Source organism: Pogoniulus pusillus, chromosome 18 (genome assembly GCF_015220805.1).
Source record: "Pogoniulus pusillus isolate bPogPus1 chromosome 18, bPogPus1.pri, whole genome shotgun sequence".
NCBI lineage: Eukaryota > Metazoa > Chordata > Aves > Piciformes > Lybiidae > Pogoniulus > Pogoniulus pusillus.
The window spans coordinates 12332731-12352124 of NC_087281.1; the positions used below are offsets into that span (position 1 = coordinate 12332731).

Genomic DNA, 19394 nt, shown 5'->3' on the forward strand with positions numbered 1-19394 from the left:
AACCCAACCAACCAAACAAAAAACCCCTCTGACTTCAATAACTCTGCTTAGAAATACTATTGACATGACTGTGTTTCACTATTGTACTCACAGTATCACAGTATCACCAAGGTTGGAAGAGACCTCACAGATCATCAAGTCCAACCCTTTACCACAGAGCCCAAGGCTAGACCATGGCACCAAGTGCCACATCCAATCTTGCCTTGAACAGCCCCAGGGATGGCGACTCCACCACCTCCCCGGGCAGCCCATTCCAGTGTCCAATGACTCTCTCAGTGAAGAACTTTCTCCTCACCTCCAGCCTAAATCTCCCCTGGTGCAGCCTGAGGCTGTGTCCTCTTGTTCTGGTGCTGGCCACCTGAGAGAAGAGAGCAACCTCCTCCTGGCCACAACCACCCCTCAGGTAGTTGTAGACAGCAATAAGGTCACCCCTGAGCCTCCTCTTCTCCAGGCTAACCAATCCCAGCTCCCTCAGCCTCTCCTCATAGGGCTGTGCTCAAGGCCTCTCACCAGCCTCGTCGCCCTTCTCTGGACACACTCAAGCATCTCAGTGTCCTTCCTAAACTGGGGGGCCCAGAACTGAACACAGTACTCAAGGTGTGGTCTAACCAGTGCAGAGTACAGGGGCAGAATGACCTCCCTACTCAACTCTTCTAAAGTACAGCCTTTCATGTTGCACCTAATCAGCAGAACATTACTCCAACACAGGGAACTCAGTGAACGCAGGAGAACAGTGAAGTGCCCTGTTGGCACCTCAAGGTAGAAGTATATCAATAATGGCACACAGGGATTTTATGCACATTTCTTTTGAAACACATATAATTCCTTAAAGCTTATTTTTTTCCAGAAGAAAGATTCTCTGTGCTCCCAAATATGGAACCTTTTAGAGATGGGTAAAGAGCCATTGAAAACAAAGCTTTACCACCCAGCCCCTAACACTGCTGCGACAAAAGGGGAAAAGCAGTTTGCTAATGGAGGAGACACTCCTTTGTAGAAGGGCTCTGGGAAAAATCAATACAAATGCAGACTGGTTTTTAGATGTCCACAGTCCGGAAGAGGCCATTTTAGCTTATCCTCCCTTCCTTTTTTTTATCCTATTTCAGTGCTGGGCCCAGTCCTGTTCAGTAACTTCACTGATGATCTGGACCAGGGGATTGTGCCCAGCATCAGTAAGTTTGCAGATAACACCAAGCTAGGACCAGGTATTGATCTGTTGGAGGGTAGGAAAGCCCTGCAGAGGGACCTTGACAGGCTGGATGGGTGGGCAGAGTGCAAGAGGATGAGACTTAAGAAGGCCAAGTGCAGAGTTCTGCACTTTGGCCACAAGAACCCCAAGCAGCACTACAAGCTGGGGACAGAGTGGGGAGGAGAGCAGCCAGGTAGAAAGGAACCTGGGGATACTGGTGGATAGCAGCTGAACATGAACCAGCAGTGTGACCAGGTGGCCAAGAGAGCCAACGGCATCCTGGCCTGGATGAGGAACAGTGTGGCCAGTAGGACAAGGGAGGTTATTCTGCCCCTGTACTCAGCACTGGTCAGGCCACACCTTGAGTCCTGTGTCCAGTTCTGGGCTCCTCAATTCAAGAGAGATGTTGCAATACTGGAATGTGTCCAGAGGAGGGCGACAAAGCTGGTGAGGGGACTGGAACACAGCCCTGTGAGGGGAGGCTGAGGGAGCTGGGGGTGCGCAGCCTGGAGAAGAGGAGGCTCAGGGGGGACCTCATTGCTGCCTTAAGTTGTGCCAGGGGAGGTCCAGGCTGGATGCTAGGAGGAAGCTCTTGCCAGAGAGAGTGATTTGCCATTGGAATGGGCTGCTCAGGGAGGTGGGGGAGTTGCTGTCCCTGGAGGTGTTGAAGCAAAGCCTGGCTGAGGCACTTAGTGCCATGGTCTAGTTGATTGTCTAGGGCTGGGTGCTAGGTTGGACTGGATGATCCTGGAGGTCTCTTCCAACCTGGTTGATTCTATGATTCTATGATCTTTAATATTAAATAAGAATTTCTGGAAGGAATGGAAATGCATTATCATCCTTCTGCTTGCAATCAGGGCAATTTTGATTAAGGGATGAACTAATTCTGGTAAACATTTTCTGCAAAGCTGCTTGTAATTTTGGAAATGTTCAAAGATGTTCTTGCTGTGGCTTTTGTTCTGAATTTGAACAAAACCCCTAAATTCAGCAAGTTCTGCCAAAATTAAATTGTGAATAACTGTTTGGTGTGCATCAAAGTACTGTTTTGTAAAGGAGTTTAATTTCTATTTTAAAAATCTATTATTTCTATTTTAAAAATCTATTATTTCTTAGACACTAACTACAACATGGGTATGAGGATGATCAGAGGGCTGGGGCACCTCTCCTGTGAGGACAGACTGAGAAGGTTGGGTCTGTTCAGAATGGAGAAGAGGAGGATCCCAGGTGACCTTCTTGTGGCCTTCCAGTATCTGAAGGGGGCCTACAAAAAAGCTGGGGAGGGACTTTTTAGGCTCTTGAGGAGTGCCAGGACTAGGGGGAATGGAGCAAAGCTGGAGGTGGGTAAGTTCAGACTGGACATGAGGAGGAAGTTCTTCAGCATGAGTGTGGTGAGAGCCTGGACTGGGTTGCCCAGGGAGGTGGTTGAGGCCCCATTGCTGGAGGTATCACAGTATCACCAAGGTTGGAAAAGACCTCACAGATCATCAAGTCCAACCCTTTACCACAATTGTTTAAGGCCAGGCTGGATGGGGCTCTAGCCAGGCTGCTCTAGGGTAGGGTGTCCCTGCCCATGGCAGGGGGGTTGAAAGTAGATAATCCTTGTGGTCCCTTCCAACCTGACTGATTCTATGACTCTACATACAACTAGGAAAGAACTTCTAAGAAGGTACACAGCCAAACTAGAGAATTCTGCTGAAATGCTTGCTACCAATGTTTTTTCAGCAGAATTTCACTCAACAGTCCTATTCCTATGGATAGATTCTGTGATAAACAGCACACTGAATCTTTTCTTTATCAATCATAATGCATGTTCTGAAGACAAAACAATAAAAAAAGAGGATTTAAGGGTGCTTCAGGAAAAAAAATATTCACTGAAGTCATCAGGATGTTTTAAAACAGAATCCCCATGTCTTCCAAGCTTAGCATTGTCTTAGAATCAACCAGGTTGGAAGCAATCATCCAGTCCAACCTAGCATCCAGCCCTGTGCAGCCAACTAGACCATGGCACTAAGTGCCTCAGCCAGCCTTTTCTTGAACACTTGCAGGGACAGCAATTCCACCACCTCCCTGGGCAGCCCATTTCAATGCCAATCACTGTCTCTGGGAAGAACTTCCTCCTAACCTCCAGCCTAGACCTCCCCTTGCACAATTTCAGACTGTGCCCCCTTGTTCTGTTGCTTTCTGACTGGGAGAAGAGACCAGTTCCGCTCTGGCTATAGCCTGCCTTCAGGTAGTTATAGACAGAAATGAGGTCACACAAAAGTACAAAATGATCTTTTTGTGACTGGACTAACTGGAAAGCAGTTGCTCAGCTTAGTTCTGATATGGGTAATGCAAGGCAGTAGCTGGACAACAAGAGGTGCCTTTCTCTGCAGGGTGAGTTTGGACTGAGTGGTCACAGAGCATAAGACAAATGTTAATATTCACCCTGAGCTATGCAGCAGCGCTGGTCGTGACTGTGCTGGGCTGACTTCTCACTCTAAACACTTCTTCCATTAGGCTGCTTGGATGTGGTAAACAAAAACCCAATCCAGTATGAGCTACTCCAAGAAAATACTTCAGAGGAGCATTAGCTACAGAGTTCCAAATGTTTTGGTTTGTGAAACGAGTAACCAGTATATTTAAAGCATCACTAAAGAACTTGGGAGAGTGGCTTCTCATCCAGAACTGAGGACATTCAGTTGAATTTGAGATGTGAATTCTTGAGGCAGCCTCTATTTGTAAATCATGAAGGATGAGGTTTATCAGATTGTCTGCAACTCAGCTCTGAGATACCTGCACATGACACAGGTGGGAGTTTAGAGCACAAACATTTCAAGGAAATTGTGGCATTTAATGTCAACACCAAGACAACCCAAACCTTTGCTTTTCCCAGGCCCTGACATACTAGCAAGACATGCTTAATATAGCTTCCTTAATATGTTTTCCTCAAAAACAAAAGCAAATGAGCATCTGTGAGACAACTGTCTGTCACTGAAGAAGCCTCCAGTCCCATCAACAAGTAGGGTGTGAAGTCAAAGCAAGGTCATTCCCTATATCAGAGAGTAAGGAAAAGTCTGTGATTAATGACACACTGACAAAAGCTTTGTAACCAGCAAGCCCTGGTTAGAGAAACAAGAAGAAAAGGGCTGATCTGGTGTTTTCTTGCTCTAGGAGAGAAACATAGTGTTCAGTCACAAATTATTTTTCAGCCTGGACCCCACTACCATATAGGGAGCACATGGAATATATGACTAAGTCCAGCGAGTTTCTGGATGAAATCATGGCCTTAAAACAGTCAGTAGTAAAACTGTTGTTGACATTAATAGGATCTCAGCATCTGCATCTCAGTCCCTGTATACAGTTCTGAAAATATATGTAGCTGCTTGAACTCCTAAAAGAATACCTAACTGAAGAGGAAATCTTTTTTTTCGATGTCACTGGGTAACCGCTAAGAGCTAAACATAAACCATGATAAACAAGGACTACAGGGAGGCAGGAGGAGAGCAGATAAATATTTAAAGGATATAAACACGAAGGACAGAGAAGATTATTTATCAAAATAAAATGGAAGAAAGGAATATAAATAGGAAGAGGTAAGGAAAAGACAAAAAGAGAAAAGGTAGGTCGTGCTGGCCAAACTGCAACCAGATGGAGCCCTATGGAGCAGAGCGAAGGGGTGAGATTGGAGCCTCATCACTTAGAATCATAGAATCAACCAGGTTGGAAGAGACCTCCAAGATCATCCAGGCCAACCTAGCACCCAGCCCTAACCAATCATCTAGACCATGGCACTAAGTGCCTCAGACAGGCTTTTCTTCAACACCTCCAGGGATGGTGACTCCGCCACCTCCCTGGGCAGCCCATTCCAATGCCAATCACTCTCTCTGCCAACAACTTCCTCCTGACATCCAACCTATACCTGCCCTGGCACAACTTGAGACTGTGTCCCCTTGTTCTGTTGCTGCCTCCTGGGAGAAGAGACCAACCCCCACCTGGCTACAGCCTCCATTAAAACCAAACAGAAAAAGTTAAACAGTGATTAAGTAAGAAACCAGCCTGCTCTGGGTACAGGGGAATGAGATGACATCTTTCACTAGGTGCTACTTTGCTGCAGCCACTCTTACTCAATAAAGCATGCTCTCAAGATTTCACTGTTCTTCACAAGTGTTTGGGTGGCTGACTAAAATGGAGCTTTAGCACCTTCCTTAACACCTCTGACATTGCCTTAGAATATTTCAGCAGAGTTTAAAAATCCCAGAATCTAAATATTGTTATTGGGAATGCACCTGGAAGCCTTGTGGAAAGTAACCATGTGCAGTTTAGCTTTCACACAGTACTTTTGATTCTAAGATCTCAAATGGGCTTACCCAGAGCCTTGGATTGCTGTGACTATTATGCTGAAGGTGACAGCTGGGGGTAATGTAGCTTCCCTGGGGCCACCCAGCACTGCTGGCACCAACCCTTTGACATTCTTTCCAGGGACTGCTCAGCAGAACGTGGTTCTCACAAGCAGAGTGCAAACATTCAAGCTTCCTCAAAGTTTTACTTTGGTGGCTGCTTGCTTTGTTCAGCTTGTGACAAAATGCTCTCAAAGCCTCTTGTGATAAACTCTCCACAGCAAACTACCATGCAAGTGTGTCCTAACAGCACGGCAGGGTTTCCTCCTATTTCTAATAAGGATGCAAGTAAGGAGTCCTCTGACACTGGCATATGTCATGTAGCAATGCCAAGACTTATGCCTCATTAGCACCTCATTTTTGCTTCATCAGTCTTTCCTATAGTCACCCTTCTAATCTATTCCACCCATTCTGGTTGAAGGGCTGAGCAGCCTTGCTCCTGCTGTTTTCCTCTCTATGAAGGAAAGCCACCAAGCACTCTGCCAGTGCTGGAACTGAGCAAGCCCTCTTCCCTCACAGCCTCCTCTTGGTGCCAGGCCAAAAGGAGCTTTGGGGAAAATGGCAGACAGCGATCACTTACATCTTGAACTTGCAGAGAAGATTATCTCTGAGAGATGTTGAGATACTAGAACATGTCCAGAGAAGGGCAATGAAGCTGGTGAGGGGCCTGGAGCACAGCCCTGTGAGGAGAGGCTGAGGGAGCTGGGGGTGTGCAGCCTGGAGAAGAGGAGGCTCAGGGGGGACCTCATTCCTGTCTACAACTACCTGAAGGGAGGCTGTAGCCAGGTGGGGGTTGGTTTCTTCTGCCAGGCAACCAGCAACAGAACAAGGGGACACAGTCTCAAGTTGTGCCAGGGGAGGTCTAGGCTGGGTGTTAGGAGGAAGTTGTTGCCAGAGAGAGTGACTGGCATTGGAATGGGCTGCCCAGGGAGGTGGTGGAGTCACCATCCCTGGAGGTGTTGAAGAAAAGCCTGACTGAGGCACTTAGTGCCATGGTCTAGTTGACTTAGTTGACTGGGTAGGGCTGGGTGCTAGGTTGGACTGGATGATCTTGGAGGTCTCTTCCAACTTGGTTGACTCTATGATTCTATGCAGCTCAGTTTTCCCTTTGAAATGACACCTGGAGCAAGAGCTGCCCATGATTCATGACCTATCTTCCTGGCATTCCACTTCTCTGCTTACAGTTTTGCCTTTACCTTGGCTCCACACACTAGATCACATCTCCAAGCCTGCTGCTACTTCTCATGCTTGGCTCAGAGGACGGCAGCTATCTATTGCTCCAGAAAGATGTCCCTGGGAGTCTGGGGAGCACCAGATCATTTAAGGACAACTGGGGGATGTCTGGCAAATGAAATTGTCTGTATTTCAATAGATTGGAAAGTCAAATGATAGCTGTTCATTTAGTGGGATGGTCTAGCAAGAACCTCCTGACTTCCTTGATACAAAGTTAAAAGTGAGGTGCTTAAGAAATTCTCTCTAGTACAAATCTCTGCTCTTAGAGGCTTGCTGGAGCTGCAGAGCAAAGCCACTGGCTATTTCCCTAAACAAGGCAAGAGAGTGGAGGCACAAGCTGGGGACACACACCATTCTTTTCCCTTTATGGGGATAGTTTTCTAGGAGACAGAAACAAGTGGTGAAAGTAACCCAAACACAGGGAACAACAAAAATACAAACCAGTCCTTCTAAACATACATTTGAAACGATTTCTTTTTCATGATAACATGCAAGGGTCAAATTAGTCCCTGCAGCTTTTTACATCCTACCTAGATGCACAACATTTGTCTTTAATGCTCTATAGCCTATTGTAGCCACAATGGAAACATAATTGGATAGATCAATATTGACACTACCTGCAGAGCAGCACAATCCCTCAAAGCGAAAACTTCCTCCGAGCATGAAAGGCAGCTTTGAGTTAACACTGTCGATGATGACAATTGCTCACTAAGTGGCAACTATATTACAGCATGAAAGATGTCTGAAAGATGACCAGGGACATTTCACAATCCTCTGAGCAATTCAGTCTTTGCCCAAAATTATAGGACTAATCTGCTACTGCAGAGAAAACGGCAGTTAAATTGCTGCACCATGGAAATCTCTCGAGTGTGTCGATTACAGTTGCAGGCAGGCAGGAAAGAGAGGCTGCTGTTGATGCTGATGGCTGGACTCTCTTGAGCATTGCCAAAACCTCCAACCTGGAGCAAAAGCCATAGGCATGAGGAAGGCCTAAATGACATGTGTAGCCCATGTGAAGAGTATAAAAACAGAGAGAATAATTTTGTTTCCATTGAAATAAATCCCAGATGATAGCCTCCCAGACTGTTATGGAGATCGAGCAGTGTGCTAGCACACCTCCAGCAGCAGTTGCAAAAGGAATGCCTGGCCAGCTGTTTGGTGAAGCTTTACAAGTGATCCAACTGCAATGCTATGAGGCAGATCGTCACCAGAGTGACTGGTCCTACGTCTTCTGACACTAACCTGACTTAAAATGGCATCAAGTGGCAGTGTTGACCTCTCTGTTAGTCCATCCTCAATCTCAAAAGGGAATTGTGCTACTTTGAAGCTAGTTGGGATATTTTGGAGAGAAGAATTAGATCAAAGGCTGTGAAAAGGAAACAGTGGTGATGTCTACTGCACTCATAGGCTTGCTGAGATGTATAAGAACAAGAACACAAATACAGATAAGGGAGTCACTCTCTGTCTCTTGGGGCTGCATGAACTTCTCTCTCTAACCTGTCTGATTAATCCTTCAGCTTCCTAACCCCCCTGGCTGACCCTCCAAACTACCTTAAGCATAAGGCAAAGTCTGGGGTAAGGTAGAGGGGTGGGAGAAGGTAGAAGGGTGGTTGAGAGCCTCTCCTGGGGACACAGGTTTCTGGGAGGGCTGTTGTGTTTCTGTATTACTTTTTAACTTGTATATTTCTGTATGTAGCTGCATGTGTTGTAACTATCTGCTTGTATATTGTGCTAAGCTGTAAATATAAAGCTTCATTCAATTTCCAGATCAACTGAGCCTAGTCTGGGTGACTTTCTTAAGTGTGGGGGGGCAGGTAACACCCAAACTATCACAGGAAAAATATTGTTCTGTTCTGGGAACCAGTAAAAGCAGTAGGATGCAACTCCCAGAGGATGTTTACGAATTTGGCTTCAAATCAACTATAAATGCACTGCAGTTGCAGGCAGCTGATACTGGTTAAATGAGAATTATGTTGGATGCTCCAACTGCTGCAACCTATTCACTGAACAGAACAAACAAATGCTTTCCATACAGATAATGGATTTCTACCACAGCCAAAGACTTTCAGAATCCATTAGGGAGGTTAAAAATCCCAGGGATATTCAGCTATTGTATTTCCAGTTTAGCTTTTTCACCACAGCTACAAATTTATGCAAAAGCACAGCTGATTCATAGCTCTGATCACTTCAGATAGTCAATGCATTATATGGCAGACACATTTCCTAACAATTTCTTACTTTGGATTCTTTAGTCATTAATCTCATAATGCAGCAGATTGCACTTAAGTTGTGACAAGTGATAATACCATCTTCATTAAAGAGATGGACTATTACTTGCCATAAGGACACTGAGTACTGCAAAGAGGAGGTTGGCATAATTAGGTTAATGTTACAGATATGGAGATTGAGAAGAGGAGCAGCAGTAGAAGTAGCTTTATGTTCATGCAAGCAGACTGGCAGTAGAGATGCATGCAGATGTGAATTGTCCAGAGAAGGGCAACAAAGCTGGTGAGAGGCTTGGAACACAAACCCTATGAGGAGAGGCTGAGGGAGCTGGGTTGTTTAGCCTGGAGTAGAGTAGGTTTAGGAGTGATCTCATTACTTTACAACTACTTGAAGGGAGGCTGTAGCAAGGTGGGGGTTGGTCTCTTCTCTCACGCAACCAGCAACAGAACAAGGGGACACAGTCTCAAGTTGTGCCTGGGGAGGTCTAGGCTGGATATCAGGAGGAAGTTCTTGCCAGAGAGAGAGTGATTGGCATTGGAATGGGCTGCCCAGGGAGGTGGTGGAGTCACCGTCCCTGGAGGTGTTCAAGAAAAGACTGGATGAGGCACTTAGTGCCATGGTCTGGTTGACTGGCTAGGGCTGGGTGCTAGGTTGGATTGGATGATCTTGGAGTTCTCTTCCAACCTGGTTGATTCTAATCAGGACTTCATCCAATGAATCGCACATGGCTTTAATAGAAACAGATAATAAAATCTTTAAGTGCTGAATGTTCAGTTTGGCAGGGTCCAAATGGTGACCCACGAGCATTTCTGTGTGTCTGAGAACATATTGATGAGGCTGACCTTCACACTTCAGAATGACTTGTGAAATGTACACAGGAACCAAATGTTAGTGTGTTTGTGCACACGGAAGTTGCTATTTCCTTCTCGTATTGAAATGTTAGCATATGGCTATTTGTGGAGCAGAGTGAGTCTGTGTCTCAGTTGTGTCTTTAAGAGCACTCCCATGTCCATTAATGTTTTCTTTTGAATTCAGAAGCCTGACATAAAATTCTCAATGTAAAGAAGGCACATGTAGCCATCAGTTCACAAGTCAGCAGAGCATATGTCCTTGCCTATAAAGGAGCAGGACAAGGGGACCCCTGCTATAGGGTCTGTACGCAGGAAACTGGATGTGCATCCTGAACTTCCCTGATGAATTGCTTAGAAGAGAGTTATAAGAGACCCAGAAGGGTATTAAAAAATCTGCTTAAGAAAAGGTAATAGCCCTAAATTGAGTGAATAACACACCCTGAGTGAATAAGAGGGGCTTTCACCAATCACGGGCTGAACGAAATTGTGCAAGGCACCTTGGAAATCTCAGCACCAAGCAGATTTCCTTTTCTGAGGTGGAGGCTCTTACTGTGTCCTGCCTTGTAAGGCTAAACTGTTACAACTTTGTTTGTTTTCCTTTGAATTTTTGTCCCCTTCAGACCAGAAGAAAACCACTGAAGTTCAGTATCTTAGGTCTAAACGACAGGGAAACTGAGTCACGTACGGAGGAAAACTGAAGAAGCCACTTCCATTAGTGTCCAAACAAGGAAGCCACTTCTACCATTTTATCAATGATTTACATTGAAACCACAGTCCACATGGTGGCATCTAAGTTAATTGCTACTTTATGTGTAAGTAATATCTCGCTCCACATCTCTGAGAGCACCACAGACTCTCTGAGTCACTACAGCTGCTCACTGCTTACTGTGTTTGTAACTGCTGCACGCACTCAGCACAACTGTAAACCCCTAAGCCTACTGGCTTAGACTGAGGGGATCATAAACTGCAAAGCACTTCAGAGCTTTTGACGAAACAGATTATCATTTCTAAATCCTATAAGCAGAAACAGGTAGACTCTCTCAGTTCTCAGGGTCAGACAGCTTCCAGCACTGAGGTTTACACGGCTTGTTGCCAACAAGATGGGCAGATGCAATCTACTTCCTCGTGACCCATCACATAACCTTCACTAGATCATCACTGCAATGTTTACAAAGTTCATAAGCATTATGGCAGTGAATTATGGCTTCAAGCTGCTTTTTCTGGAGTGGCATATGGAGAGATGGGTCTTTGATTTTCAGGCTCTAGAGGTAACCCTTACATCCGAGCACAGCAACCTGTTGTGGATTTATGGGTGCTTTATCAGTGTTCAATGAGGCTTACACTGTAAGCAATCTAACCAGCTCCTGTTCACGGGATGTTGAAGCACATCCAGTAAAGTCAATGGAGCCTAAGACACCACAGGAGAGATACTGAGTGAACTAATAACCAGCCTGTCCTTCCCTCTCTCCCAGTATTGCTGGTGAATACAACATATACACAAACACAGAACAAACTGCCCCTGTTTTCTTTGTTTTCTCAGCTTCACAGCGTGTTAAGGCCAGCGTGTTAACTCACAGCGTGTTAACTCACAGATCTGTGAGTTTCCAAACATATGGGTTAACTTTATAATCTTTCAAATTTTTACCTACAAATCAGATTTTCAAGAAAAAAAATAAAAGTAGAGTGTCATGGAGATATAAAAGCAACATATTAAGATGGTACTCAACAGTATAGAACCATGGAACCAACCAGACTGGAAGAGACCTCCAAGATCATCCAGTTCAACCTAGCACCCAGCCCTATCCAGCAACTAGACCATGGCACCAAGTGCCTCATCCAGTCTTTTCTTCAACACCTCCAGGGATGGCAACTCCACCACCTCCCTGGGCAGCCCATTCCAATGCCAATCACTCTCTCTGGCAACAACTTCCTCCCAACATCCAGCCTAGACCTCCCCTGGCACAACTTGAGACTGTGTCCCCTTGTTCTGTTGCTGGTTGCCTGGCAGAAGAGACCAACCCCCACCGGGCTACAACCTCCCTTCAGGGAGTTGTAGAGAACAATTAAGTCCACCCCTGAGCCTCCTCTTCTCCAGGCTAAACTCCCCCAGCTCCCTCAGCCTCTCCTCACAGGGCTGTGTTTCAGGCCTCTCACCAGCTTCGTCACCCCTCTCTGGACATGTTCCAGTATCTCAACATCTCTTGAATTGAAGAAGAGGCTCAGGGGACATCCATGAGTAAGCTTTCCCCTTAATCTTCTGCTCAGCCTGATTGATAGTGGGGTAAAGCTGTGCTTATAGCTTAACCTTTTCCATTTCCTGACTTCCTGAATAGCCAAATTTATCTATAATACCCAGTTAAAATCACAGAATCAACCAGGTTGGAAGAGACCTCCAAGATCATCCAATCCAACCTAGCACCCAGCCCTGTCCAATCAACTAGACCATGGCACTAAATGCCCCATCCGGACTTTTCTTGAACACCTCCAGGGACAGTGACTCCACCACCTCCCTGGGCAGCCCATTCCAATGCCAATCACTCTCTCTGCCAACGACTTCCTCCTAAGATACTCCTGATCAAACTGAATCTGCTAATAAACTGAACTAATCTTGTACATAGTTTTGGGGGCAGGGTTCCAGGAAAATAAAATAATTCTATTTTTTACATTTCCTGACTTGGCCACATTAATTCCTGCCTCCATGATAAGAACTTGCTCTAACTCTTACTATGCAATGACCAGTAGCGTCAGTCTTCTACCTCCCCAATTGAGGAAACTAATTGCTAAAGCAATTTAGATTTTGAAGTCATCAGAACTATCTCAGAATTATCTCTCTTTACATTAGGATGGAAATCTAGTCACTATACTGTGTTGGGTAAATCCACATGCTCCAAGGAAGAGTGAAATAAGTACTCTGAGCAAAATGAAAGCTGTTCACTTTAATGTGCAAAAAGTGTCAGGCTACTGATGGGAAAAAGTACAGTGCTAGCTGAGGAAAACAAGGAGACAGCTTGATCTTCCTAACTCTGTGGAGGAACAAACAGTCAGGACTTCAGCTGAGACTGAACTTACTCTGCTTTTCAATCCTGTGCTTCACTAGAAATCTCTTTGTCATCTGAGTGAGACGGAGCAGTCAGTGGCCCCAGCAGAGGAGTTAAAACATCAGTCATTTGGCACTAGCCTACTACAGAGGACACACTGACTGCTCATGAGCTAGGAAACAGCATGTTCTCAGCAGGCACAGAATAGCTCCTCACACAACAAAAATACACTCTCCTGAATTTTCAGGCATAGGGTGAGAAGCACTAGATGGAAAGTCCTTACTCCTCCTCCTGCCTACTAGGAGCCATGTTCTACTTCAGCAATATCTGTGCTTAAAAATACTTCAGCTTACTTAACAGAAAGCTACTGCCACTGTGATACAAATTAATATATGCTGATCAGAAGTCCTATAGAAAATAAAAACAAGAAAGTGAAGAGGGCATGCAAGTGGAAAACTCCCCAAGACCTGTCTTCCTGCTCTCACACTGAAAAAGCAACATTTTTGGGTGTGCTTCTTTTAGTACATTCACTACAGTGTAAGGCAGAATTTTAAAGGTTGAAGATATAGTTGTGCACTCATATGCAGCAGTAATGCAAAAACATGACAAGGAAAGTAAACAACAAAGTAGGACAGAAACAAGGACTGCAGCTGCTGTCCCAATCCTCACCTTTCAGAGTTGCCTTCTTTAGTACTTTCATGGCATAAAGCTGACTTGCATCAGATCCTTTGATCTTCCTCACCAGAAATACCTGTAAAAACCACATGTAGATGAGTAATTAACTTCCAGTTACAAGCCTTACCGCATTTGATGCAGGAATAGATACTACAGTTCAGGAAATCTGAGTAGTGACTGGCTAAAAAGCAGTCCTGAGGAGAGGGACTTGGGGGTGCTGATGGACAAGAAGCACAACATGAGCCAGCAGTGTGCACTTGCAGCCCAGAAAGCCAACCAGATCCTGGGCTGCAGCAGGAGAAGTGTGGCCAGCAGGACAAGGGAGGTGATTCTCCCCCTCTACTCCACTCTGCTGAGACCCCACCTGGAGTACTGCATCCAATTCTGCAGCCCCTATTACAAGAGGGATGTGGACATGCTGGAGTGTGTCCAGAGAAGGGCCATGAGGAACCTCAGAAGGCTGGAGCAGCTCTGCTATGAGGACAGACTGAAAGAGTTGGGGCTGTTCAGTGTGGAGAAGAGAAGGCTCCCAGGTGACCTTCTTGTGGCTTTCCAGTATCTGAAGAGGGCCTACAAAAAAGCTGGGGAGGGATTTCTTAGGCTCTCAGGAAGTGACAGGACTAGGGGGAACAGAGTGAACTAGATGATCTTCGTGGTCACTTCCTACCCTGACTGATTCTATGAAATCTAATGAAAATTATTGGTCAAAAGTACTTCATATATATTTCACATGGAATTGTTTAGGCTAGCTCTGGAAATCTTGAGTTTTCAGACATTAACAACTCACAAAGAATCATAGAATAGAACTATAGAATAGTTTGGGTTGAAATGAACCTTAAAGATCATTGAGTTCCAACCACTCTGCCTAGAGCAGGGAAACCTTCCACTAGACGAGGTTACTCACAGAATCACACAATTTCTTAGATTGGAAAAGACCTTCAAGATCATGGAGTCCAATCATTAGTTTCACACTGACAAGTCCTTGACTAAAGCAAATCCCTCAGCACAACATCTCATCACTAGGAATCGCTATGGTTGGAAAGGACCACCAGGATCATCCAGTCCTACCTTCATCCCAGCATCCTTAATCACCAGACCATAGCCTCAAGCACCACATCCACTCTCCTTTTAAACACCTCCAGCGATGGTGACTCCACCACCTCCCTGGGCAGCCTGTTCCAGTGCCTGTCCAACAACACCCCAGGTCCCTTTCTGCCAGGCAGCTCTCCAGCCACTCCTCCCCCAGCCTGTAGGTCTGCCGGGGGTTATAGTGGCCAAAGTGCATGACCTGGCACTTGGTCTTGTTAAATCTCATGCAATGGCCCCAGCCCATCGCTCCAGCCTGTCCAAATCCCTCTGTAGGGCTTTCGTACCCTTCAATGAGGATGGATCTGCCCAGTAAATTCACTTGCTCAACGTAGATGGGACCAAAGAACCTTTTGACAGAAATCCTTATTTCAGCCATACGGATTCCTGTGACACCTAAGCTGTTTGCAAGCGTGGAGAAGCAACAGACTTAAGTCCTTTTTTCAACAGCATCACAAAGTTCCTTTTGATTTATAAACCTTTAAGATAATGAAGACAACGACTTTAAGCTATACTGCACAGATAATGCTGCATCTGCAGAAATACGAGGCTGCAGTTCTAGAAATAGCTTATCTGCCAGGTAATCTTGCAAAGCTTGTAATACTCACTTTGTTGTAACAAGCAAAATAATCAATTGATGTTACTAGTAATTAGTCAGCTGCTCCCTGTAGCACCTGATAGGACACTGGTTTCCATTCCCTCCAAAGAGATGAATCAAGAACACTGTGTGCTCCTTCAGCAGACGTCAAAATAATCATCAAACCAAAAGGGAAGCAGAACTAATTAAAATGCATTGTACTGCAAACTGATGCTGTTCTTCTGATTATTATTAAAGGTAAAGTTACATTTTTTTCTTGAAACTACCAAGTTGTCCTGAAGTGGTCCACAGCAATAAGACCAGGAGCAATGCGTACAAACTTGAACATAGATTTCATCTCAACATGAAGAGAAATTTCTTTACAGTGAGAGTGATGGAGCACTGGAACAGATTGCCCAGAGAGGCTGTGGAGTCTTCTCCTCTGGAGACTTAAAACCTGCCTGGATGCACTCCTGTGCAGACTACCCTCAGTGATCCTGCTTTGGCAGGGGCAGTTGGACTCAATGATCTCTGGAGGTCCCTTCCAACCTCTAATATTAAATCAAAGAATCATAGAATCAACCAGGTTGGAAGAGACCTCCAAGATCATCCAGGCCAACCTAGCACCCAGCCCTAGCCAGTCAACCAGACCATGGCACTAAGTGCCTCAGCCAGGCTCTTCTTAAACACCTCCAGGGACTGCGACTCCCCCACCTCCCTGGGCAGCCCATTCCAATGCCAATCACTCTCTCTGCTAAGAACTTCCTCCTAACATCCAGCCTAGACCTCCCCTGGCACAACTTGTGATTGTGTCCCCTGTGATTCTGTGGCTTTTTGAAGGGCTTACTTGACTGGTTAGATTAACTACACTATACTAGTTTGCCAGAATAATAGCGGCATGTGGCTGAGCACCAGCTTCAATTTTCTAGTTTAATGTGCATGTAAGCAAGCACCTTGGGTTATTCATATCTGAACTAGCAAAACTCCCTTAGCTGGAGCAATGTGTGTATTACCCAAACCCCAGCCTAGAAAGTTAAGCAAGTGCTGTGATTTCCAAGGGCATTGAGAGCAGCTCCACTAACAGCAAAGATTTGCTCTCTAATCCTGCAAGAAATTATTCAGGCCTCAATTGAACAGCTTGAAAAACAGCCAGTTTACATCCCTAAAGACCTGAACTGGAAACTTTAGATCAAATACTAAGGCAATGAAAATTTACATGGCTAGGGACTGCACAAGAAACAGAGCAGGCTTCCTTCATCTGTGTCTTTGGTGCCTTGAGGAATTTACTGGCTTGTTTCACATGTGATACAGAAAGTGATCTGTAACCAGACAGAGTTCCAAACAGGTATCATGCTCACATTGATACCCCTGTGGAGCATGCCCCAGAAATCACATGTCCTTCTGGGAAGTGCTGGCAGGGACTAGGTATTTTGCTTATAAGATGCTGTGATGGTTTGGTTGTTACCCACCCATTCACTCTTATGAAATCACCCAGACTAGACACAGCTGAGCTGGAAATTAAGGAATGAAGCTTTATATTTATAGCTTAGCACAACATACAAGCAGGTATTTACAACACATGCAGCTATATACAGAAATATACAAGTTAAAGGTAATACAGAAACACAACAGCCCTCTCAGAAACCTGAGTCTCCAAGAGTGGCTCCCAAACACCCTCCCACCTTCTTTCCACCCCTCTACCTTATCCCAGACATGCAAGGTGAGTTTGGAAGTTTGGACAGGAGGAAAGCAGAAGGATTAGTTACACAGAAGAAACAGCCCAGGGAGAAAGCACAGTCACCAGCTGCAACAGAGCCCCACTGTCTTATCTGTGCTTTCATTCTTGTTTTTATCCATCTCACCAAGCCTATGAGTGCAGCAGACATCACCACTGTTTCCTTTTCACAGCCTACAATCTAATTTCTGTCACTAAACCATTCCAATCTTGCCTCAACCTAGCACAAACACCTATAGCTGGAAGGTTGACTCAGATAGTTATTAATTAAATACATCAGTACAAGCCATGATAGCCAGGATCTTCTCAGCAAAGTGTGGGGACCTCCAAGCGTCAGCTAAAGAGCAGTCAGGGCCTTTGAAATGTGTTTGAAATCCCATTTGCCCTCAGGGGAAATCACTCAGCTATCTTATTTGAGCCGTTCCTGTTTACATCCTCGAACTAAGCAGCAGTGGGTGCTCACCTTCCTGGTGGGTAGGTTGGAAATAGGGAGAGGTGAGCTAATTTTATAACCAGTGATGCTGGCTTACTAATGCTCACTGGTGGTCTTCAGTCCAGGTCCAGAGTATTTCTGAAACTGTTTAGTACACAGGAATCCAGCTGGAAAATGGATGAGCTACTAAAATGAAAGCAGAAAGGGTTTGGGCTTACTTATCTCCCTTTACAATGGAACTTACACATAATGCTACCGGTGTAAACAAAGTCAGAGAAAGGACATGACATTTCCAGTGTTGCTTTAGGAGATTAGATGGCATTAAAAATTACCTTTCCATATGAACCTTGGCCTAATACTTTGAGCAGCTCAAACTGTGAAGGATCTGCCTTTTCAAAACCTTCCTTCACATGATGACTGATGTCTATTTCCTTCACGATACCTTCTTCCTGAAAAGGAAACCACAAAGAACAAGATCACCAAATCAGAGCTGTTATCCTCAGGAAACATATTGTTTAGTGAAACCTCATCTTCTGTGATTCTATAACCACATATGAAAAGTTTGGAAACAGAAATAAATACTTGTACAAATATTCCATGTCTTGGGAGAACAATATCAGGATGCTCAAGCCTACTCTTTCTGTTTACTCATCCTCAAGATATGACCAGGTATCATAGAATCAACCAGGTTGGAAGAGACCTCCAAGCTCATCCAGTCCAACCTAGCACCCAGCCCCATCCAGTCAACTAGACCATGGCACTAAGTGCCTCAGCCAGGCTTTTCTTCAACACCTCCAGGGACGGTGACTCCACCACCTCCCTGGGCAGCCCATTCCAATGGGAAATCACTCTCTCTGTGAAGAACTTCCTCCTAACAGAATATGCAGATTGAAGCACAAAAATTAACTGCAGAGCTTGCAGACCATGCTAATAGTGTCAGGTATCCAAATCTGCTCTACAGAGACTTCAGCACACATCTCTCCATATAGTTTGTCTATAGCTCATATACCTTCTCTACCTCAGGATAACCTACTAATACCCTAAATAAGAAACAAATGAATGGTTTAGATGTGAAAATTAGGTGGTGGTGGAAGAATGATGCATGACTACTTGGTTTTGTTCACTGTAGTTCTCAATGTCTCAGACAATGAGGCTTGAGAAACTTCCTAGGGAAGATTACCCTCTTTCTATTTGCCTAGCTCAGAAAAGCCCACAAGCATGTCAAGCTGCCTGCTCCATGGGTCCTGAGGAGGAAGCAGGATATTTTTCTAGGAAGGTAGGAATTCTTGTGCATTTCCTGTCATCTTCTCACTAGAAAGGAGCCACAAAGCAGCAGTGGAACAAACCAGCAGTACAGAATAGCATGCCAGACAGTTCTCTTTACACCAATAGTTACTTGTGACCTATCCAAGAGGTAGGTAGCATTTTAGTTGGTATGACAAATCCACTTTGCAGCCAAAAGTCAGCCTGTCACTACTGAAGGTAAATAAAGGTCGATAGGTTCACACACATGCAGACATGCATCCATTTGCCTTGCAAGTACTTCTAGATTCTCTAACACAGATTTTTGTCACTAGTTCAGCAAATGCAGCATATCTGCATCAGGAATTTGCAAGTTATTCACAGAGAGAGTGATTTGTCATTGGAATGGGCTGCCCAGGGAGGTGGTGAAGTCACCGTTCCTGGGGGTGTTGAAGAAAAGCCTGGCTGAGGCACTTAGTGCCATGTTCTAGTTGATTGGATAGGGCTGGACTGGATGATCTCGGTTGGATAGGTTGGACTGGATGATCTTGGAGGCCTCTTGCAAGCTTGTTGATTCTATGATAACAATGATAAAACTGAGGCAACAGATACCCAACACAGAAATGTGCCAAAGGCTACACACTGAAGAAGCTGTTTTGGTGGAGAGAGTTTCACTCTGAACAAAACCATGAGCCAGCTACCAAAATAGTTTTGATCAGTGAAATTGGGGGGA

The 19394-nt window shown here is 45.1% G+C and overlaps 1 protein-coding gene across 3 annotated transcripts in view; it reads right to left on the reverse strand.

Moving 5' to 3' along the window:
- The window catches only part of RPS6KA2 (ribosomal protein S6 kinase A2), a 222899-nt gene that overhangs the window by 57550 nt on the left and 145955 nt on the right, over positions 1-19394 (reverse strand). For 2 of the 3 annotated variants that reach the window (XM_064158414.1, XM_064158415.1), the window contains exons 3-4: positions 17752-17868; positions 13583-13664 (exon numbers count right to left, since the gene is read on the reverse strand). In XM_064158414.1, coding sequence (XP_064014484.1) covers positions 13583-13664; positions 17752-17868 — 199 coding nt within the window. Of the gene's footprint in view, positions 1-3613; positions 3653-13582; positions 13665-17751; positions 17869-19394 lie in introns of those variants that run through there. The other variant, XM_064158416.1, reaches the window with a different exon arrangement.